This window comes from Calliphora vicina, chromosome 2 (genome assembly GCF_958450345.1).
Source record: "Calliphora vicina chromosome 2, idCalVici1.1, whole genome shotgun sequence".
NCBI lineage: Eukaryota > Metazoa > Arthropoda > Insecta > Diptera > Calliphoridae > Calliphora > Calliphora vicina.
This window is the reverse complement of record NC_088781.1, coordinates 138,526,594-138,551,188: the sequence shown is the minus strand read 5'-3', so window position 1 is coordinate 138,551,188 and position 24,595 is coordinate 138,526,594. Positions and strand designations below refer to the sequence as shown.

Sequence of the window (24,595 nt, the reverse complement as noted above, 5' to 3'; positions counted from 1 at the left end):
ACAAATTTTAGCACAGTTACAAGGAGGCTAAATTTTATTTAAGTGTTCTCTTATTTTTTTTTTTGTTAACCGTATATGTCAATTAGTGCTGCCAATTTAAATGGCCTTCTGTTATTTGTTTTCTTTTTAATAAGAGTAAATAAAAAGAAAATACATTGAGCGAAATTTATTTGACGTTAGTTGAATGTTGAATTATAGAATTATAGAAATATTGGACGTAGAAACAAAACTTATATTCTGGGTCCTCATAAGATTCTAAGACGATTTAGCTATGTCCGCCTGTCGTCTGTCTGTCTTTTGAAAAAACAAAAGGAGCTAGCTTGCTTTTCCACAAACACTCTCTGTTGATAAGGTTAGTCCATGATTTCAACTAGCCCCAAACAAATTTCCCTCGGAATAGCAAAAAAAATCATTCGTAAATATTGTTTTTATTTTGTGCCTTTCCTAAATATGAGTAAGGAACAAACTTAAAGGATGTCTTTATTTTCATTTAAAATGTTTAATTTTTATTTTTCTGTTAATGTTGTAACTGTTTTCTTTAGCAGTTTCATCATACATACATATATTTTTAGATCCTATTTTAAATTTTCATACATTTGGTAAAATAAGAAAAAAAATGTTCATTGTTAAAATAAATATTATATGTATGTATATTAGACTGCTCCAAAATTGAGGGACCGCAGAACAAAAGGTACTTTTTCGAATATTTTCAAAAACTGATTTTTTGGTATTTTTATATTTGGGTTGAATGAAATCTTCTAGAAAATTTCCACTTTCCCAAAATTTTTAAATTTTCAAAAAAGTACTTTTTGTTCTGCGGCTCCTCAATTGTAGTATGATGTGAAACAGATTCAAATTATAGGCCGACAACTATAGATGACAACAAGATAGGCGAAACAAGTCGGACGAAAACAAACTAGGTTTCAAAAATCTAATGTTTTTTTCCCGTAACACATCTGTATTAAAAGATTTTGAAGAAAAAAATTGTTTGCTGTAGACTCCAGATGTTGTAGATTCTATAACAATTACAACATTTACAAAAATAACATGCAATTTATTTTTGTTTATGTTGTCTGGAACTGTCAAAGTGTACCTGTTGTTTTTGTTGCTCTTACGTTTCTTGAAGTTTTCGCAACCACAAACACTAGTGAATTTGAAGTTCGAGCATCTGAACAAATGAAAAATAAAATAATCACCACCTTATATTGAATATGTCTTCTTCTAAGGACTGATATCGAAAAATTCGTAACACACGCTTTTCATTAATACTTTTAACCCAAGTATTATTTGATTTTTTTTTTGATCAAGTTACGTTTGTAAAGCATCTTAATCTGATTAAAATGAGTGACGAGAAAAAAGTGCATACTAAAATGATTAAATATTTTCAACAAAACCCAACTTGGACCTACAAAAAGTTGGCAAAACAATCAAAGGTCTGACGTTAAACTAATTCCAATGTCATTAAACAGTATCGCGAGATCTTGTCCATTGATAGAAAACCTGGTTCAGGTAGAAGGAATGATGTTTCTAAAGTCCATAAATAGAAAGCATTTTCAAAAGAGTTCCCAACACATCCGGTAGGAAAGTAGTTCGGTTAGCTCAGTACTCGGACTATTTGGTACGAAAAATTAAAGCCAATGCAGGTTTAAAAACATACAAGGCTCAAAAAGTTCCTGACAGGAACTCTGCTAGAAATTTAGAGGCTAAAGACAGAGCACAGAAATTGAAGTCAAATTTTATAAAAAAAAATATACCTGCTGCATAATGGATGACGAAACGTATGTTCTAGAAAATTTTTCGCAGCTTCCGGGTCAATATTTTTATGTTGCTGATGCTCGAGGGAATGTTGTAGAAAAGTTTAGGACCCAAATGCAGAAAATTTTCCCAACAAATTCTTGGGATGGCGGCAATTGTTACAAAGGGAATATTGTAGATACCCAAAAGCAGAAAATTTTCCCAAAAAGTTCTTGGCATGGCATGAAATATGCAGTTGCGGCAATATAATGTTTACAAAAGAGGATGCTTTCATTCATAAGACTTTTTAATGTGTCCACTTATTTTTGGCCTGATTTGGCATCCGTCACTATGGTAAGCAAGGTCTTGAGTGGTAAAAGAACAATAATGTGTTATTTGTACCAAGAGATGCAAATCCTCCAAACTGCCTGGAGCTAAGGCCAGTGGAGATATATTGGGCTCTTGTTAAAAGAGAATTGAAGAGCAAAAAAAAGGTGGTAGTTTTTAAACAGAGAAATGGACTACCTGTTCGAACAAAGTGACAGAAAGCTCTATAAAAACCTTAATGCAAGTGTTTCCGGAAAAGGTTCGAAAAGTCATCACTAGTGATTAGAACTATAAAAATAATTTTGTTTTGTAAATTGTAATAATAATTTCAATCAAATAAAAAAAATCGAAACAGTAAGTTTAGCGGTTTCATTTTTATTAACATTTATGTATGTTAAGAATTTTTTCGATCTCAGTTCTTATATAAAAAAACTATTTATTATAAATAGATTACATTATTACTAATTGAAAATGTAAATACTGAAAAACACAGATTCCAAAATCTCTGATGATAATTATGGTAAAAATTTACAAAATTCATTTTTTTGGAAGCAGTCTAATAATGTGTATGTAAAACTATGAAAAAAAGTTCAAGGACTTTTTGCTGGGCATTGTGTAGAGTCAGCAATCATCATCATCATCACATCACTGTAATAATAGTTTGTTGATAGTGTAGTGCAGTGTTCGGTTTGGTGTGTACATTTCGCACACAGAATACGCATTTTGAACAGAAGAAAATTGAATGAAATGAGGAAAAATCATTACTGAATAAAATAAAAGTTTAAGCAAGTCTATTCAACTGTTAAGCTAAGTTGAGTTTTATTTAATAAAAACACATTACATCGCATGTTTAAGTTGTCAAAAACTTAAATGAATTCATTTTCTATTTGTGAATGTATGAAAGTATGTATGTTTTGAACAATGTGAACAATGACAATTCAATTTTCAGTTTTTACTTTTGACCTTTAAAGGTTGGAAAAAAAGGGAAAATAATGATAAAATTAAAACAATTATTACTGATTTTTTTTGAGCTTAAAAATAAATGTGGATTAAATTATTTATGGCTTTCTTTAGGCGGATTTTGTTAGGGAAAATCTTTAATAGGTTAGAGAATTAAAAATTTAAAATAAGTTTTAAATCGATAATTTTTGGGCAATGAAGGTCAACTATAAGGAAAGGGAGGAACATTAAATTCCGTAAGTGTTTCTGAATCAAGCCCTAAATAATAAAGACTTTTAAAAACTGCTTTCCGTGTGTGTTTCTGAATCAGGCTGTAAATGTTTATAAGCATTTGTCTGTATAAAGAAATCTATATAAAAAAAATTAATTAATTTGAATGGTATGGTCCCAGTTCTTATTAAAATAGCTAGTATTGTGATTTTTTATTTGTTTTAACATATTTTTCATTAATTAACTGATAACAAAAAATCCCATTTTTAATTCTGTATTAAATTAAACCTCTTACAATTGTCTTATTTTCTGAAGAAATCAAAAAAAAAGAAACCAAAGTGATTGAGACTTACAATACTTCACTGAAGAAGCACTCTTCATTAATGTCTTTAATGTTTTATTTTTCTATAAAAAAAAATCATAGCAAAAGACTACTTTACTTTCAAGTATTGAGTTTTCTATTGTTGATTTCTTTGGTTTATTTTTTTTTTGTTTTTGTTGTATATTTTGCAAAGAAAACAAATGCATCGAGAAGAAACTGCATATCTAAGCATTTTATTGTAAATAGTTGTTGTTGTTGTCGATTTTCACATGCAAAAACCCGAACAAAGTTCAATGAAATATGAAGCCGTATTTTGTTTTTGTTTTTAGTTTGTTTTTTTTTTCTTCATTCTTCATACTCATTTAATCGGTTCCCCTTCTCTTTTTGTATTTTGATTGGTAACGTAAATGGGTTCTTGTTCTCTTCAATATACATACGTGAACATACAAACATACATATTTATTATACATTCACTTACATCCATAGAAAAAACACTATTACTAATGTTTATACTTGGGAGTTTTTATTTAAATTGTTTTTAATGGATTTTCGAATACTACTCATGCATACATTTGTTAGTCCACATATTCATATTTATCTACATTCACACATATTCATAATTATCTGGTGGTAAATACTTTTGTAACAGTTAAAACCGCAAAGTCTTGAAAAAAAAAAATTTGAAAGAATTAATAAATTCTTTAATGTACCAAAACTATGAATATGTGGACAGTGTGAAAATTACTTAGAAAACCAATTGGAGCCTTTAAGAATGTAACTTTTATTACTAACAATATACTAGGATGGATCAAAAGTCCGTGTAATTTTGAATGAAACACACGTTTTTCGATAAAAAATTATTTTATTTTTCAACATAGTCTCCTTTGAGCTCTATGCACTTTATTCAACGTTTCTCCAATTTTGTTTATTCCTTTCAAAAAATAAAATTTTTCGAGTTCACCAATGTTGATTTCATCATTGGAAACAAATCTCTTTCCGCGGAGACATTTCTTCAGGTTTGGAAACAAAAAAAATAGTCCCTCGGGGCTAAATCCGGAAATATGATGGAAGAGGCAGCATTTCGTAGCCTAATTCTTGGATTTTTGCCATGAAAACTGCACATGTAGGGTACACACATGAACACCCGATTTTGAAAAAACGCGACAGCCATCTTGCGGAATGCTTTCTCATAGCCAATTGATCATTGAAAATTAAAACCACTGATCCATGTTAGATGTCTATGGCTTCCACAATCTCTCGTACTATCAATCTCCGATCGCCACCATATCGTGATGGTTTCGGGTGTAGAACGTTCGGCTTCTTGTACGGCCACAATGAAATTTAGTAAACCACTTTTTATATGCCCTTCACCAAGAGTGACAAGGGTATATGCAAGTATGTCATTCCGTTTGCAATTTCAACATTCTGAGATATAAGGGACCGGGACAACTTCGATTTTTGGTTTATCTTTTTTTTACCAATAATATTTTTTGGCATAAATTTTTTCAAAAATTAAAAAAAATTTTTTTAAAAAATTTCAAAAACCATTTTGAAAACAATGGTTTTTTAATTTTGTATACCTAAAAATTTTTAAAATTTTTATTTTAAATTATATTTTGATTTTTTCCGATTTATCCTCAAGACACGATGTAGTCTGTCAAACACAAACTTAATGACGCATTTTGTTCAAATTTTGACAGGAGTCAACTGACAGAAGCGGTGTTGCATTTTCAGTTGAGAGCCGGAAAATTTAAAAAGTCGCGGACTTATCGTAACATGCTAGAGATGGGTTGGGCGGTTTAGAAATGGTGATTTCGACTTGGAAGGCAGAGATCGCCCAGGCCAGAAAAAAAAAACAAATTTAAAATCAAGAATTGGAGGCATTACTCCGTGACGATTGTTGTCACCTGTACCGAACGCGAGCATTGGCCGAAATGGAACCGTAATATTCCATCATGACAACGCTCGGTAACATGTTGCAATAACTGTTAAAAAGTATTTAGAATAAAGTGGTTGGAAGTTTTGTTTCACCCGCTTTATAATCTACATCGTGCCCCGCCCGACTGCTATTTATTTCGATCAATGCAGAACGATCTCTCTGAGATACGCTTAACTTTGTAACAGAATATCCGATATTGGCTTGATTCGTTCTTGGCCTCAAAAGATGAGCAGTTCTTTTGGCTCCGAATCCGTATGTTGCCAGAAAGATGGGAAAATGTCATAACCCAATAGAATAACGGTATTATCAACTATTTCGATAACGGCAATTGCAGTTGTTTCGGTAACGGTAACGGTATTTTAGAGTAATAGTATTTTCGATTATTATGGTAACAGCAGTTGTTTCGGTAACGGTACTTTAGAAATTCTTATGTTAGTGTTTTTTCACTACATGAACTTAAAGCCGGCCATGAAGTTAATTACATTTTCCTGGCCTGTCAAACTGCATATTTCACAAATTTTAATCCTTTTAGGTACAAAAGAATAACACACCCCTTCCAAAAACCTTATTGATTTTATAATACACATTTTATTATTTTAGTTACTCAAAAAAAATTATAAAAAAAAATATTCCATTGAAATAAATAAATAGAAATGTTCATGATTTCGTGCTATTAGTAAAAAAAAATAATAATAGAAAAATTATACTAAAAGTCAAAGTTGACAAGAGAAGAAGACTACCTACCAGCCTACCTGCCTACCACCTAATATTTAAATTAAGCTAAAAAATATAAATATGATTAAATTTTGTTTGTGGCTACATTAAATTAATAAAACCTTAGCATGTTGTGCTCTTAAAATCTAAATACTAGAAGGAAAGGAAATTAGGGGTAAAAACGTTAAAGCTTGAAAGTTGAAAATATTAAAAAAAAACTTGGCAACCACTTGACCGACTTTTTTTTAGTTAAGTTTTATATTTGTGTTAGATTGTTATTTTTTACGTAGAGATTTTAATTGAAGATAGCTTAGAAACGCATTTTTAAAATGTGTTTTATTTATACATACTTAATTTATGAAGTATGTATTAGAGCTTTTTGTTGGTGGTAAATAGTAATTTATTATTCATTTAATGATATTGAAATAGATTAAAATCTCAAATTTAATAAATGCCTAATATACAAGGTGTTAGTACATTGACAGTTATAGTTCTAATTTACTGATACTAAAATTGTTGCTCTTACCGGAGTTCCTTAAGGATTGACAAATAGATAAAATCTATGGCCCATAATCATAGTCAAACACTAAAGTCGGTTCTTTTTAGAAACAACATTAAAATAAAAACCTGCTTTTAATTATTTTGCAACTATAGTCAAAATTAAAGTATGTTTTAAATTGAACCGACTTTAACTGGGTGCCACCGCAAATGTAGAAAATGTTTTCATACAATATACAACAAAATACAGACAAGTGGCAACGCTGAACAGCTGACATACAAAATTAAAAAAAAAGCAAAAAAGGTAAACAATAAAAGTAACCGGGACAACTAAAGAAAAAAAGTTGTTTGTTGTGGAAAAATAAAATATATAAGATGAATATCATAATTACAATATTTTGGTACTAATTTTATTGATAACTGTTCAATAATTGCAAAATCTCTACCAATATCTTGTAACTTAAACATTTTTTACTTTGTTACGAACTTTTTTACTTGGTGAAGAACAGCTGATGCTGTTGTTAAACGAGTTAATAACAGCTTCAGCTAGTTTTATATTTAAAGTCGACTTCAACGTCAGAAGTATACTTTAACTTGTCTATGATAGACCTAAAGTCCACTCTAGAGTAAAGTCGAGTTTAATTATCTTAAAGTATTCTTTATTTCTGACTATGATTATGGGCCTATGTTTGTAGTATTTGCTACAGCGTTTCGCTGAGATATATTTTATCCTAACAAATTTATGCTAAATCGTATGAAACCTACAACTGTCTTAAACATTTAAAAACATTGAACTAATACATCTAAACAAGGTTGGCGGCTAACGCTAGCTAGCGTTACCCCTAAAATACCAACTACCATCACCAAAATAATCGAATATTCTAAATTATGAAAATAGCCATTTTTGTTTTCCGTAATTGAGTTTATTGATCAAAGCCAGTCATTATCTTCTGTTATGTTCTTTAGAATGATTCTAGAACTAGTTCTTAAACCAATGATTTTTATTATAAACTAGATGACCGCGCCTGGCTTCACCCGGTAGCATTTACTAATGTTAGTTCTTCAAGTTTCTCCAACCCACATACACCTGCCTGTTCTTATTTATTTGCAAATAAAATATCTAAATTTGCACTGCATACATTAGGGAGCTTTTTTATTAAAGTTGACTGGAGTCAAAAAAGAAAAAAATTTCCGAGTTTTACCCGGAATTTTTTTCTTTACAAGCCATCACCTGAAAATTTGAAATGAAAAAAAAAATCAGCCAAATCGCTCCAGCCATGATGCCACTACATACATGGGCCATTTCATTTTCATATATATAGGTAGATAGATATTCTCCTAGCTTTGCGGAAGTTAGAAATGTCAAATATAAATTACTTAGAATGGTTCGAATGAAATATTCTGTTTTCACTGTGTAGAAATAGAGAAAACTGTTTCGTAGTAACGACCGTATGTGTTGCCAATCGAATGATTCGGTTGCACACATAGAATTTTTCGGTTTTATCAAGAGATAGTCAGTTGATAAAGAAGAATTCCGGTTGAAGCAACCAAACACCATCTAAATCTTGCCACAACTGTAAAATTCGGTATTTAAGGTAGAATCATTCGATTGGCAACAAATTCGGTTGCTATCACGAATCTGTATTCTATGTGTACAAAAGTCGAACAAAAAATTTAAAAAATATTTTTATTTATAAAAAAGTGATAAACTAACTAAATGTATAAAATTTCTTGATCCTTATATATAGCGGAGTCGATTAAGCCATGTCCGTCCGTCTGTCTGTCTGTTGAAATCAATTTTCTGAGACCCCAGATATCTTCGGGATCCAAATCTTCAATAATTCTGTCAGACATGCTTTCGAGAAGTTTCCAATTTAAAATCAGCAAAATCGGTCCACAAATGACTGAGATATGAGGAAAAAATCAGGACAACCTCGATTTATGACCAATATCTGGATTACTAAGTCATTAATATAGACAATATGGATATCTAATGATAGATATTTCAAAGACCTTTGCAACGGCGTATATAAGACCATAGCCGGATTTTTTTTTTCATCAAAAAAAATTTAAAAAAACAAAAAAAAAATTTTAATTAAAAAAAGACCTTTACAACGTCGTATGTAAGACCATATTAAATTGGACCTACAATGGGTCAAAAAATTTTACCTATATCTGGATTACTAAGTCATTAATATAGACAATATGGATATCTAATGATAGATATTTCAAAGACCTTTGCAACGGCGTGTATAAGACCATAGTAAGTTGGACCTTCAATGGGTCAAAATCGGAAGAAATATTTTTTAAACCGAATTTTTTTTTTCCAAAAAAAAAATTTTTAAATTTAAAAAACCAAAAATTTTAATTAGTTCGCCTGAATGAACCAATTTTGAGGCGTGAAAATACAAAACAACTTGGAAACACCTCAGCCGTGATTGTGTAAAATTTAATTAATATTTGTAATATCTTTTCAAAAATTAGCATAGTCATCTTTGGTGGTTTTTTAAATTAGTTTACAAAATTCCAGTTTATTTAATTTAATTTCCTTAAATTTAAACTTTTTGCTATTTTATGCTAATGGGTTAAACTTATTTAAATTACTGCTTATAGCAAAAGAAATCCATCCATGTACTTTCAAAAGTTTAAACTAAAGTGTAAAAGTATGGAGACTTGCGTATAAAAAAGTATGTACAAGTTAAGCCAACATGCTAAATACAAATGTCTACAAATAAGTGTTTAAAAGATAATTGAAAATAATTTAATTATATGTATAAAATATAAAGAATTTCTCCTACTATTTTAGCAAAACTAAATCATTATACATAAAAAATTCAAAAGAAAATGTAATAATTGCGTTTAGCTGCCAATGTTTATAGTTTATTCATTTTTACATATTTATAATAATTTATTATTAAATTAATCCAAGTCAGAACGCCTAAAAGTCTACTTTATATTATTACTAAAATAGACAAATTTAACTAAGTGCTAGTAAAATTTTAGGAGCGTTAGTTGTTTTAACACGCAAAACTTTAAGGAAATCACTTAATGACCTAAAAAAAGAAAAACTATTTTTTCTTGTTACAAATCACAATTTTCTACAAAAACAAACATGTCTGCCACCAAAAAAAAGTGTAAAAAAGAAATAAATAGGTTACCCCAACTAAACTAACAAATGGCAATAGTTTCAAAAAAAAAAATATAAGAAAAACTACAACAATATCTAATGAATATTATATATAGCTGTTAGCTATATAAGCAATTTGTTAGTTTTTTTTTTACAATTATATGAGAGTTTGTTTTTTAAGTGGGGTTCCTAGGAAACCCTAAAGGTAACAAATTATTATCATGATGTTGATGATGACGATGATGATCTGCTGGCAGGTGTGGTTGTTTTGTTAAGCCAAATAAAGTGTGAAAAAGGCAAGTTTTTTGTTTATATAAAATGTAGACCGTAAAATAACCTGTATGAAAAGTGGGATATGTGCCATGAGACAGTTTATTATATAGACTTAATTATGTAGGTGGCGGTGTATAATAACCTTAGTAGCAGAAAGTTACTGATGATGATGATGGGCTTGGCTTGAAAATTGTTGATTAAAAATTTTCTTTTAATATAATTACATACATCATATTTTTTGTTTAAAGGAGGTATTTGGGAATTTATCGTTGTTGGAAAAATTCTAAGGAACATAGCAATTTGCTATTTAGATTACGGCTACCGTTACCGCTAAAATTTCAAGAGAAGACAAGATTTATTTAAATAATTGGCCATTGTTAGCTATGACATTTTACCATCTTTCTGGCAACATACAGTGGTTGACAAAACAATGGAAACTTTTCCAAATATTTCATATGTAGCCCAAAATTTAAAATATTTTTTTAAAATAAAAATTTTTTTTTTAGTATTTCACTTGTATAGTTTTATTTATATAAATTAACTGAAAAACAAACTACATAATTAATTATATTCTGAAAAAAGGGAACAAAATTAAAAATATTCACTATTTCACTACAATGGAAAATTTTAAACGTCTGCAAGAAAGAAGTGTAAAACGAAAATAATATTTAAAAGAACGATGTAAAAAACATCCTGTTTACAGTTATTTTATTTTTAAATTCTGGTAATTTTTCACAATTTCTTTTTCTAAGTTTTTCGCATAATTGCTTTTTTTCAAAGTTAACGAAAATGGCTAAAGTTAAGATTTGTGAAGACTTAAAAAATAAAATAATTAACGATTTTAAAGCTGGTTTAAAACAAAAAAGGTATCTGTGACAAATATTCAATAAATAAATCAGCAGGTTCAAAAATTATAAAGAAATTTCGTGAGACCGGTTCTGTAAAAACTTAACATTTAGGTGGAAGACCTCGTAAGACTACTCCTACACAAGATAATTTAATAGCGAGAGAGTTCAAGAAATTCCCAAAAATAACTCCTCGAGAGGTTGTTAATAGCCTAAAATTAGAATTAAGTACCCGAACAGTTAGTCGCAGGGCAAATTAGGATGGTCTTTGTTGATATCGTCCTGTGAAAAAACCACTCATTTCTAAAATGAACCGTTCTGCTCGTCTACAATTTGCCAGGCATCCTTTAAACTGGTCGATACAGAAATGGAATACTGTCCTCTTTTCCGACGAATCCAAAAATACAATTTAAGAGGCAGTGATGGGAGAACATTTGTAAGACGACCAAAGGGAAACAGATTAGATCCAAAGTACACAAATAAGACTGTAAATTTTGGCGGTGGCAATATTATGGTATGGGGATGTTTTTCTGGACAAGGTATGGGCCCAATTCATATTATAAAAGATACCATGACAGGTATAGGATACAGAACCATATTAAACGATGTTATGTATCCATACGCTGAGGAAAATATGCCCCTAGTTTGGAGATTCCAACACGACAAAGACCCGAAACACACCTCTAGGGTTGTAACCGAGTGGTTACAATCCAACGAGGTACGTGTTTTGAAGTGGCCTGCCCAATCGCCAGATCTCAATCCCATAGAAAATATATGGGAAATTGTAGATCGTAAAATAAGGACCCAAAATTACACCAGGAAGGAGATTTATCGGAGGCGGTTATAAGAATGGCAAAATATTTCAAAGAAGATCATTGACTCTTTAATTGGTTCAATTCATCGTCGATGTGTAGCAGTTATAAAAAATAAGGGATACCCAACAAAATATTGAGTTATTGCTAAGTTTAGACCATATTTGTTAAAATAATACCTAAGTTTCCATTGTTTTGTCAATGTCGTAATAAAGAAATCTTTTAATTTTGTTTTCTCATTTTTAGAATTTCATAATTTGTTTTTTGTTAAATTAAGTTAATAAAAGTACACAAATAAAATACTACAAAAATGTTAAAATTTTTTAAAAAATTATTTCAGATTATAGGCCACTAATGAAATATTTGGAAAAGTTTTCATTGTTTTGTCAACCGCTGTATGTATACCGAGCCAAAAGAACTGCTCGTATTTTGAGACCAAGAAATAATCAAGCCAATACCGGATACTCTGTTCCAAAGTAAAGCGTATCCCAGAGAGAGCGCGTTGTGATGGATCACAAGTAATGATTCGGTGCACAAATGATTTTCATTTATAGCGTTCAAACATTATTTCGGACACAATCCTATTTCAAGATCTCTCGGCTTCAATTCGTATGGTACCCAATTTCCCTGAAATTTGATGAATTCTGCTGCTCGCAAACGTTTTAAAATTGCTGATTGAGTAGTTCCCAATAATTTTGCAAGCTCTTGTTGAGTTTGACAACAATCTTCATGGTGTAATGACTAAAATTCTAAGTTTTCAAACTTCCGTATCAAAATCACCACTTCTGAAGCGAACAAACCATCTATCGCACGTTGAAACCGATGAATCACATTTACCATAAGCTTCAATGAGCATTCCTTGTGCTTCAGCGGCACTTTTTTTCAAATTGTAGAAGTAAAGCAAAACTTCCCGCATATGATGCTTTGTTGGCTCAAAATTCGAAGTTTTCGAAGCAAAAAAAAACTAAAAACTTTGTTTACAAGTGAGAATATATGACATATATGTACGCTTCCAAATGACATTTAAGTTATTAAAAACATATGGGCAATTCCATATCATTGTACGTGACATTTGTACGCCTATAGAGTGGAATAGATTTTGCAAAAATAAGAGTATCTGAAAAATAATTTGGTCTTTATGTTCCATTCAGAGGGAACATCTTACAAAACATTGTTGTCCAAAATATCGAGCGAAATAAGGGTATATCGTACGTGACGGAAAAACGGAAGTAATTTTGAGGTACATGTAGAAATATGCGAAAATTTTCGAATCGTGAGAGAGAGGCGTTATGTTCTCTTTTAGTTTTTTACACTAAACGAAATATTTTTCTCTTTACAATCCGTCATATTTAAATAAAAACAATATTTGGATGATTTTATAATAAATAAAATTTAATATCATACGTGACATACCGTACGTGACAGATTTTTCTCTTATAATAAAACAATATATATTCTGTAAATTTATGTAAACAAAAACTAAAAAAGTGAATAGAAAATATACATTCGGTTTCAATAAACAATTTTATAATATCAAATAAACAATCAGAGTCAAATTCATTTCATACTACAAGCTAATTGGGAGCCTAGTTTTCGCCGCAATTTTAGCCTAAAACATGTCAATTATATTAAAAAATTTAATATAGTCAGTTTAAACTATTATTTTTGCCAATAAAATGTAATAAGCTCTAAATACTTACGCATAGTAATATGTTCGTGTTTTCTCCTATACAAATCATCATGAAAAAAAGTTTCAATTGTTTTTGGGTTTTCAGTCGTGATAGTCATTCTCCTGGAATTGCCTATATGCCATCTATATTAGTATTATCCATTAGTTTTTGCAATTATTTGTGGTATTTTTGGTAATTTTTAAATTAGAAAATAAAAAATGCTCTTAGCATTTAAACGGTTAATTTAATTTTCTCACTAAACTGTTAATGTGCTTCTTAAAACTAATGTATAGCTTGTTTACAATTTCAAATTAAGAAAGAAAAAAAAACAAGCAAAAAAACTTCTTTGAAAATCCATTTGTAAACGTTTTCCATGTAGTATTTTTTGGCAAGTGTTGCCAATAATAAAATATACATTCATATGCAGTGCATGTATTGAAAAAGTTGTTTCTTTTTTTTTGTGAAATCGTAAACTTTTTTAGAATATTTAGTATATATTGGAAGTAAAAGTATTTTATTTTATTGTGTTAGGTCAATGCATATGTTTGCTGTCGAAGAATCACAAAGAAGAATTGGTATTTTAGTCTTGCCAAGTTTGGTTTTTAATTTACGATAACACAGAAGTTTACTCCTAAAGTATTATCAGTGACATTAATGTTTGTTTTTTTTTTTTTAAATTCTGGTAACATGTTTAGGCGAAGAAAGTTTTTTGAATGTTTACAATTTATCTGTTAAATTTGAGGATACTGTAAGCCCCTGTCTATGCCTGAATAATATTTATTATGATAAACGTGAAAATGGTTGTCAACATAAAAAATTATCAGGTATAGTCACCATTTATTAGTATTATTGCTTTGTTATGACAAAATTGTTAGTGCTTTTTCTCAGACAACTTTGTCTTGACAACAAACGTCTTTAATTGTTATGATAAATATTTGTCTAGTATAGACAGGGGGTAAGGCAATTTTGTTATATTCACCCTTATCGTAGTTGGCGTAAACGTCTTACGACTACGACTGTTTCGTACTAGATTAAAGATAAAATGCAAACTGTTTCTTTAATCTAGTACGAAATTGTCGTAGGCGTATGACGTTTACGCCAACCACGATAAGGGTGAATATTTAAACTTTAGTGATAGACAGAAATATTGTTGATCGGTCAGAAATATTGAAGCGAAGAAAGTTTTTTTTTGAATATTTAAAGAGTGTTAAGCCCGATAGAACTTGAAATTGTGAAAAATGACAAAAATATAAAAAAATTATTCGAAAGATCAATGCATGACATTAACATTTGAAAATGATTTCGGGCATATGGCCTCCGAGGCGGTTCTTGACAAAGCGCATTCTGGACGTCAAATTTTGGTCCACTATTTCGAGCATTGTTGCTGGTCTATCAGCATAAATCATTGATTTTACGAGGCCCCACAGGAATTAATCAATTGGTGTCAAATCGCTGGATCTTGGAGGATAATTGACAGATTCAATTCTCGAAATCAAGCTATCGCCAAATTATGATTTCAATAAATCGATGGTTGCGGTCTCTGTATGGCATGTAACGCCATCCTGTTGAAAAAACGTCTCGCCCGGACCTATGTCATCAATATTTATCTCCATTGACCGTATCGCGAGCTCCGGCATCACTTTTTAAGAAATAAGGTCCGATGATGCTAGCAGCGTATAAACCGCACCAAGCGGTGGATATTTCTGGATGTAATGGAGTCGGTAGGGTCTGTTGTGGATTGGTCTCATCGCTGAATACAATTTTGCGATAAAACAGTCAATTATAAGTTGTGTGAATCGATAACAGATTTTCAAAGTAAATTTGGATAATTTGGTAGCGTTGTTCAGGCATCAATCTATTCAGAGTATACTGATCATTAATGTAAAAAAGTGAGCGATGCATGACAGTTCTTTTTACAGTTCAGCTTGATTAAATTCTATAGGGCTTAAAAACACCCTTTACCCTACTGGAAGCCAAACAATTTTGTTATATTTTTTTTAACTTTGAGTGATCATTCAGAAATATTGAAGACAATTGAACAACCCTGCTACTAAATTACATAAATGTCAAAAAGTGAACTCAGTATGACAGTTCGCTTGACAATTAACCCTTTCGTAAGTTCTAATGGGCTTAATTTGAAGCTACTGATTGCCAGCCAATTTTCTTATATTTATACCCTATATGTCATTCCGTTTGTAATTTCCACAATATAATTTTCCGACTCTATAAAGTATATGTATATATAGATAGCGGAGTCGATTAAGCCATGTCCGTCTGTCTGTTGAAATCAATTTTCTGAAGACCCCAGATATCTTCGGCATCCAAATCTTCAATAATTCTGCCAGACATGCTTTCGAGAAGTTTCCTATTTTAAATCAGAAAAATCGTTCCACAAATGGCTGAGATATGAGGAAAAAACCAGGACAACCTAGACTTTTGACCTATTTTTGACCTATATCTGGAGTATATCTGGATTACTAAGTTATTAATATAGACAATATGGATATCTATCTAATGATAGATATTTCAAAGACCTTTGCAACGACGTATATAAGACCATAGTAAGTTGGACCTACAATTGGTCGAAATCGGAAAAAATATTTTTTAACCCGAATTTTTTTTCACCACTTTTTTTAAATTTAAAAAAAAAATTTTAAATAAAATAAAAATTAAAATTGGAAAAAAAAATTCCAAAAAATAAAAAAATACTTTGGAAAAAAAAAATTTTTGTTAAAATTTGTATTTCGAAGTATAATTTGGAGAAGGGTATATAAGATTCGGCACAGCCGAATATAGCTCTCTTCTTGTTTTTTTTTTAAACTTTGAGTGATCAGTCATAAATATTGAAGATAATTAAACAATGCTGCTTACTTAATTAAATTAATATTTGTTTAAATTTATAGTTTTTATAAGTTTTATAGTTTTTTATTTATTTGTTCTTCTTAAATTTGGCAATAAAAGTTCAAAGTTATTAATATTCCGTTTGTTTTTCAAGAATTTTTTTTAAATTGAAACCATGTCAGTTAGTTGTAGTTTTTGGTTTCAACATTTGTGCTATATTCAACAAATTCTTAATTATCTTTTTTGTTTATATTTTAAACCAGTTTTTGTTAGCTTAAAAGACGAAAATAACGAACAAATTAATATAGCAATACCATTTTTAATATGTACCATTGTTTTAAGTTTATACAAATTTTCACAATAAATTTACTTTCAAAACCAGTTCTATTTCTATTTTCTTTTGTTTTTTTGAAATATTATCTTTGAATTATTAATATAAATACATACAATATACAAAGCATAAATCATCTTAATTATTTAAAGGTATATAAAAAATATCACAAGATCACCCAACAACAATCTAAAATTTATTTGTATTTCCTTTTTGTCTATTACTTTATTCATTTTCTTCTTGTTCAAAAACTAATTACAAATTTGTTTTTTGAAATTCATAAAAAGTACTTTCTTTTTATTATTTGTTTGCTGGTAATTAGTTAATAAAATGTTGTGTTTTTTTTTGTTGGCTAAATTATCATCTTCACGTTTTTTGAATTATTCATACAACAAACAAATTTCAATTAAGGTGTTGCGACTGCGCGTGCTTTGCACTAATTTAACAATTCAACCCATACATTTACTCATTTCTATAGTTTTTTTATTATAATTTTTACTTTTATGTATTGTTTAGTTTATACTCTGGTTTATTAATCTCAACACAAGGGAAAACTTTATATACATATCTACTAGATGTTTAAGTGCCGGTTGAATAATTTATAGGGACAAAGAAACTTTATAAAAGAATGTCAATTTGACAAGAAGAAAGTAAGAGTTAAATTTTTATTTATGGGGTTAAATATTAAATTAAATGAAGAATAAGAGCTGGGACTCAAAAAAAAATATTCAAAATAACATTAAATCCTCAAATCTGATAAACCATATTTATATAGTATTAGTTGATCGCCCTGTAGCATTTACTAATGTTAGTTCTTCAAGTTTCTCCAACCCACGCACACCAGCCTGTTCTTATTTATTTGCAAATAAAATATCTAAATTTGTACTGCATACTTTAGGGAGCTTTTTTATTACAGTTGGCTGGACTACCAAAAAAAAAAAATTTCCGAGTTTTTCCCGGAATTTTTGTGTTTTTTTTCTTTACAAACCATCTCCTGAAAATTTCGAATCGAAAAAAAAAAAATCAGCCAAATCGCCCAGCCGTTCTCTCGTGATGACATTACATACATGGACCATTTCATTTTAATATATATAGATTAGTATTAATGAAAATATCAATAATTAGAATATTTAATATTCTAATTAAATTAATAATTATTTATTATTCTAATTAAATACACACACTTCCTAGTGCATCAATTAATCAACTATACACTTTTAAACATTTTCAGAATGGAGGTTCAAACTGTCAATAATCATTTAAACAATGCTCTGATATCACCGTTATCTGCCACAAATCCTCAAACACTCAACAATAAAACATCAAACACATCGTCGTCGTCGCCGCCGCCGCCACCAACACAACAATTAGCAGCACACTTGCAGCAGGCCTCAATGCAATTGAATGACAGTCTAAAAGCCCAACAACAGCAGCAACTAAGTCGCAGCAACAGTCCGGCCAGTTCAAATTCGGAAATTGAAAAAGAACTGCAGGAATTGGACTTAAACAGTTCCATGAACAGTGGCAGTATTAGCCTGGGAGCCGAATTAAATTGTAAATCGAATGGTTCATTAAGTGGTGCCTCTTCAACATCAACACAAGGCCTTACATCAACACAAGTAGTAGGAGGATTAAAGGATAACAACAGCTCGGCAACCTTAACAAATGGTAGCCAATCGGCTAATGGTTTAAACACCAATGCCATAACAGGTGCGGCAGCTGCTAATATAAAGAAGAGAATTTCCTCGAGTCGAACACCGACACGAAAAGCGAGACGAATAAAATTTTATCGCAATGGTGATCGTTTTTATCCAGGCATAACCATTCCAGTTTCAAATGAACGTTATAGGTATTTTTCTTATTTCTTTTTTGTAATTTCCTAACATTATCTTAGAGTATTAAATTATATTTTTTATTTATAGATCATTTGAAAGCTTATTTGAAGATCTTACTAGACTTTTAGAAGAAAATGTTAAAATTCCAGGTGCAGTGCGCACCATTTACACCATGTGTGGCAAAAAGGTAATTTTTATTATCATATTTTAACATTTCTAACAGAATGAAAAAAATATTGGTAAAAAGAATTTTTTTTTTTAAATTTTCACCGTTTTTTAATTTTGCGCAAATTCGAACTTTGTTGGAATGTTCGCATTTTCGCATGAAAAAGGGTGACGTTAATTACTTTATTAGCTTCGAATTAATTAATATACAATTGGTCAATTCATGTCATATTGTCCTAATATTTCACAATGGTTTTTATTGTTTTTCAAGTAAAAAGTGTCCTAAAATAATAGTACTCTGTATGCTATGTTTATTGTGTTATCGTAACCAACCTGTACCAACTTCGCCGAATGCCTAAGTGTCGGTTAAGCCGAGCTGCCGAGTCGATATATATTAAGACATTATGACAATATGACTGATAAGAGACCTTGTGAATTGACCAAATAATTTAAACATTCCATAACTCCATTCCCAACATAACCACTTCCCTTAAAAATAAAATTTTCCTCTAAAGAAAATTTTTTGTAAAAAAGGGAAATTTTGAAGAAAAAAAATTTAAATTCGTTAAAAAGTTTTTATAAAAATGCCTTGAAAATAAAATTTCCCTCTAAGAGAACTTTTTATAAGAGATTTTTTTATAATTAAGAGAAATCTCTATAAGGGAATTTTTAAAAATAGAGGGAAATTTTGAAAATTTTACGAAATTATAACATCTTGTTTTGGTTTTAAAAGCTATAGAAAGTTTTTAAAATAAAATTTCCCTCTAAGAGAATTTTTTATTAATAAGGGAAATTTTAAAAAAATTCCCAAATTTGTGCTTATAGTCATATTTATGTTTTAAAATTAATACATTTTTAAAAAATTTGCCTCTAAGAGAAATTTTGAAAAATTTCCCAAATTTAAATTTAAAAAATTTTTCCTCAAAATTAAATTTTTTAAAAATTGGAATATTTTCAAAAATTTAACAAAATTAATTCTCCTGAAGAGAAAATTTTTATAAATTGTTCCTAGGAATTAAGAGAACAAATTTAATTTGATTTTGATTCTTTCTTTCGGAAATTTGGAGCTTTGCACCAAAATTTAAAAGAACTTTATCATCAGAGACATTTTTACAACGTTTTTTTTTGTTTTAAATTAGATTTCTACTTTGGAAGAGTTAGAAGATGGTCAAAGTTACGTGTGTTCCTGTAATAATGAAAATTTCAAAAAAGTCGAATATAATACGACCTCACAGCCCCTTACCAATCTATCGATATCGAACAAGACCTCAAATCGTCTCTCCAAATACTATCGACCATCATCGCCTTTAAAAAACGGTTCAACTAACAGCGCTAATGTTGGCAATGGTGCATCGTCCAATGCCGCTATAACGGGTAACACTAACGGCAGTCCAGTTTTGGTTAAATTAAGTGAACGTGATAGTGTGGTACATCCACGTATTGTAACGCTCATACGCAATGGAACTAAGCCACGCAAGCTTATGCGTCTGCTGTTAAATAAACGCAACAGTCCCAGCTTTGACCACGTCTTAACGGCTATAACACAAAAGGTTAAACTGGACACGGGTTATGTACGCAAAGTTTTCACCTTGTCTGGCACACCGGTAACACAATTGGCTGACTTTTTCGGTCCTGACGATGTCTTCTTTGCCTATGGCACTGAACGTGTCAACAATCCAGACGACTTTCGCTTGGAGGCTGACGAACAGAAATCTTTACAGAATATACGTAAGAATTTACGTACAGCTGGCACTACTTGCAAGGGTCCTAAACCAAAAATGCCTGTTAAGAGTAAGAAAACCTATGACACTTCAGCTATCGATGAAGAGAAACTACTCAATGATAGCGGCATCGATGCTACCGAACTACCGGCTGTTATACGAGAACGTTATGTTCTGGGCCAGATAATAGGCGATGGCAATTTCGCCATTGTACTCAAGTGTAAAGATCGTCAGAATGGTTTAGCTTATGCTTTGAAAATCATCGATAAGAGTAAATGTAAAGGCAAAGAGCATTATATCGATGATGAGGTGCGTGTTATGAAGAAATTGTCACATCCCTATATTATATCCCTAATAATGGATGTCGATCAACAAGCGAATATGTATTTGGTGCTGGAATATGTTAGTGGTGAGTAAAACAATTTTGTTTAAAACAAAAGTAGTCCAGCTAACGTTAATTCATTGTTAGGTGGTGATTTATTTGATGCTATTACACGTGTAACACGTTTCTCGGAAGACCAATCACGTGTTATGATTAAACATTTAGCCTCTGCTATGGCTTATTTACATTCCATGAGTATTGTACATCGTGACATTAAGCCAGAGAATTTATTGGTTAGTTTTAATGTTTTAAATAATTATTTACATTTTAAATGTCATTTTTTCCATCAATTAAAAATTAAAGGTTGAATTAGATGACAAGGGCAATGTCATTGAACTGAAATTGGCTGACTTTGGTTTGGCTTGCGAAGTTACTGAGCCACTATTTGCTGTCTGTGGTACACCAACATATGTGGCTCCCGAAATTTTAATGGAAACTGGTTACGGTTTAAAGGTAAATACAAATTATAACTATATAAGTTTTAGCATTACTAGAGAATTACTATTAAAATTTGATTTTATTTCTTGTATTTCTTTAAAACAGATCGATGTTTGGGCAGCCGGTATTATTTTATACATATTACTTTGTGGTTTCCCACCCTTTGTTTCACCCGACAATCAGCAGGAACCTTTATTCGATGCCATCATCTCCGGTATCTACGAATTTCCCGATCCCTATTGGTCGGGCATTGGTAATGGTGTGCGCGATCTCATTGCCAACATGTTACAATCCGATCCAGATGTACGTTTCACCAGCGAGGATATTCTCGATCATTATTGGACTATGGGAAATGATGACATCAACGAATACAGCAGCTGAATGGAACAGTAGAGCAGATTTTACAATTTATACATTAGTGTATTTGGCTACATTACATTTTGTATTGGCTGGCTGCTGGTTTAAAGCTGCTGTCATTTTGTCTTTGTTTTTTTTTTCATTCACTTTAGTTGGTTTTGTATAGAAAGACCTGTAGTATTCTTTTTTTTATACATATTATACAAAATGATTTAGAAATTGTTTGAATAATTTCATATATTTCGATTGGTTTATTTTTTAATTTGTAATTTATTAAAATATCTCATACAAACAACAAACGAAATTCGATAAACAAAAATCATGCGGCGTCTTACAAAGTATAGATTTATACATTTTAATTTGTAAAATTGTCAAGACAAAACAAAATACAAAAACTTTAAAAATATAGTTTCTTATTAATCTTACTATAATTATCTTATACATATATAATAAAAAAAACACATATTTAAGTATTTAATTTTTACTTTTTTTTATAAAAAAAAAAACAAAAAATCTATATAAAAAATACATTTATTTTTTAACTTACACTTAAAGGTTTTAATTATTTGAAACATATTTAAAAAATAATTATTTTTTTTAAAACACAATCTTTAAACCGAAAAATAACCATAATTTATAAATTTTCTTAAAAATTTATTTAATTTTTTTTTAAAACAATTTGTGCATTTATGTACACATTCCAAGCGAAATCGAATCCTGAAATATTAAAATGCCTTTAAAAGCCTTTTTACTTTTGTCTTTAGCTTTTCACATATAACATAAAAACTAAGTATTAAGGATTGTGTTAAAGATTTAATTACTAATCAATTTAATAATTGTAACTATAAATTATAGACATTAGTAGTATTGCTTTCTATTTTGAAAAATGTTAATATAATTTTATGTTTTTATTTAAATTATTTTTAACCCTTGAAATATATATATAATATTGTTTACAACTTTTTTTTATTCTTTTAAAGTACATTTTCCTTTATTAGTTATTAATAATAAGCTTTTATTTAAACCTTTCAGACACACTCATACTCACACACTTTTTAATCTTCAATAGACTTCTTCTTAACAACGACTTTGTTTAAAAATTTGTTGCTTTTAGAAACATTTTAATAACAAACAACACCATTCGTAAGTTTCCAAACAAAACAAAAAAAAACATTTTTTTTAGAAATATATATTAAACAAGTATTTATATGCAATTTATTATTATAAAACAAAAAAGAATACAATTTAAAACACCATAAATGATTAAAATATATATAAATATATCATTAAAAACAAATAAATAAATAAACAGAAGACTTTAGCTCTTCTCAATTATTATTATTATTTATTATTATATTTCAACATTTTACATAAAACAAAAAGAAATATTAATTTAAATAAAAATTGCGGCTATAAATTATATACAAATAATAAACAAATAATAGCGAAATGCATCTATTACTATGAAAAGTAGAGTTGATTCGAAATCATTTATTTTAACGATTGAGACAACAGCAAACAATTTTTATTTAATATGGATACACCTTAATATACCTGTTTATCAATCAAAAATAATTCGGCGGGCCCATCACATTGTTCTCTCAATGGTTTTATTAAACGATTTCGCATATAAATTATACAATTCAAAACAAAACAAATTATTCCTTTATCAAATTAATAATGGTAGGTATGTATGAATTCTTTAAATATAATTTACTAATCTAAAAGAAAAATAATGGCGCTTCATACCTTGCAGTGAATGCCAATAGTGATTTACTGGTGACATTGTCAGTAGTGCCACTGACCCGATGTACCCCAGCCAATAAAATCCTCTATTGACATCTAACATTAGCTTGACATTGAAAATCCACCAGTAGATTGTAGCACTACTGACTAGCTAGTTTTTTAGTGGACATTTTTTGTGTATATTTAGGAGTTAAAAAGGCAACTTTTAACAGGTATTACTAAGCGATTGTGAAAAAAAGAAAATTCGCTCCACCCTACTGCACAGCATAATAAAAAAAAAACAAAACTATTGATACGTTCATTGACAATGTCACCACAAACACACTTGAACTGTTGTCTCTAACGTATTTCTACTGACGCGCATCCGAAATGTCCAATTTTCCATGACTCTGGCTGAATTTGACCGATTGCAGGGGTTATGTTGGCTTTGAGGGCAGCTGTGATTTGTCGCATATTCGTACAGAATAGTGACTTATTAAAAGCCCACAAGAAAAAGTTTAACGGGGTCAACGGGAGATAACCATGCCCTCAAATCGCTCGTGCAGAGTGTCCAATGCGACATGAGCTGTGTGGCACGTAGCGCCGTCACTGGTGTCCAAATCATCCAATTCAGGAGAGACCTATAGCGCTCCCCGTTTACGGTGATGGCCTGACCAAAGTCGTTCTCAAAGAAATATGGACCGAAGACGCCGACAGAACAAAATCCACATCAATTAGTGATTTTTACGCACTTGGAACTAATGTGGATTGGTAACCTACAAAATTCGACAATTTTGTATATATTCATACATAAAATGGCGGAATCGCGATGAACGTTGCCCGATCAATTTTAAAATTTTTACGTGTTGTTGAATCCGAGCATGGTGATTTTGCAAAACAAACTGAATAAATGACAGATGAGCTTCAACAATGTGGCAGCTATTTTTTATAAAATCTTGTCAAAGTTCAGAAATCCCTAATGAAATTAATTCCGCAATTTACTTCTTTAGAAAAAGTAAAACGAACATTTTTTGTCGGAATGAAACCACTTTCAGTTTTCCAAGTGGAATTTATATTAGTTTGTAATTTCGGTATGGCACACTATCAGTTGTATGGCAAAAGACTTTGAACAATATCCGGAATCCGCAAACACTACAACGTTAGCTCTGACAGTTTGACTTTTTAAGATGTAAAAAATATATGTACATGAATGGAAATCGATTCAGAAAACGAAACTATTTGAAATCGGAAAAGTGCATGTAATATGAAAACTTCGGTTTTGGGGTGGGTGCGGGTAATTCATATTTCACACCCTCTGGATACGCTCCTTATTAAATTCTTGTTTCGTTTTACTTTCTCAATTAGACTC

General features: G+C 30.2%; 1 protein-coding gene across 1 annotated transcript in view; it reads left to right on the top strand.

Moving 5' to 3' along the window:
• Window positions 1-22,943, top strand: part of LOC135952302 (serine/threonine-protein kinase GL21140) — a 48,438-nt gene extending 25,495 nt beyond the window's left edge. The window contains exons 3-8 of the mRNA XM_065502174.1: window positions 17,835-18,452; window positions 18,526-18,625; window positions 19,743-20,733; window positions 20,794-20,939; window positions 21,010-21,159; window positions 21,250-22,943. Of these exons, the coding sequence (XP_065358246.1) occupies window positions 17,835-18,452; window positions 18,526-18,625; window positions 19,743-20,733; window positions 20,794-20,939; window positions 21,010-21,159; window positions 21,250-21,525 (2,281 nt within the window). The 3' untranslated portion in view covers window positions 21,526-22,943. The remainder of the gene's footprint in view (window positions 1-17,834; window positions 18,453-18,525; window positions 18,626-19,742; window positions 20,734-20,793; window positions 20,940-21,009; window positions 21,160-21,249) is intronic.
• The last annotated feature ends 1,652 nt before the right edge of the window (window positions 22,944-24,595 follow it).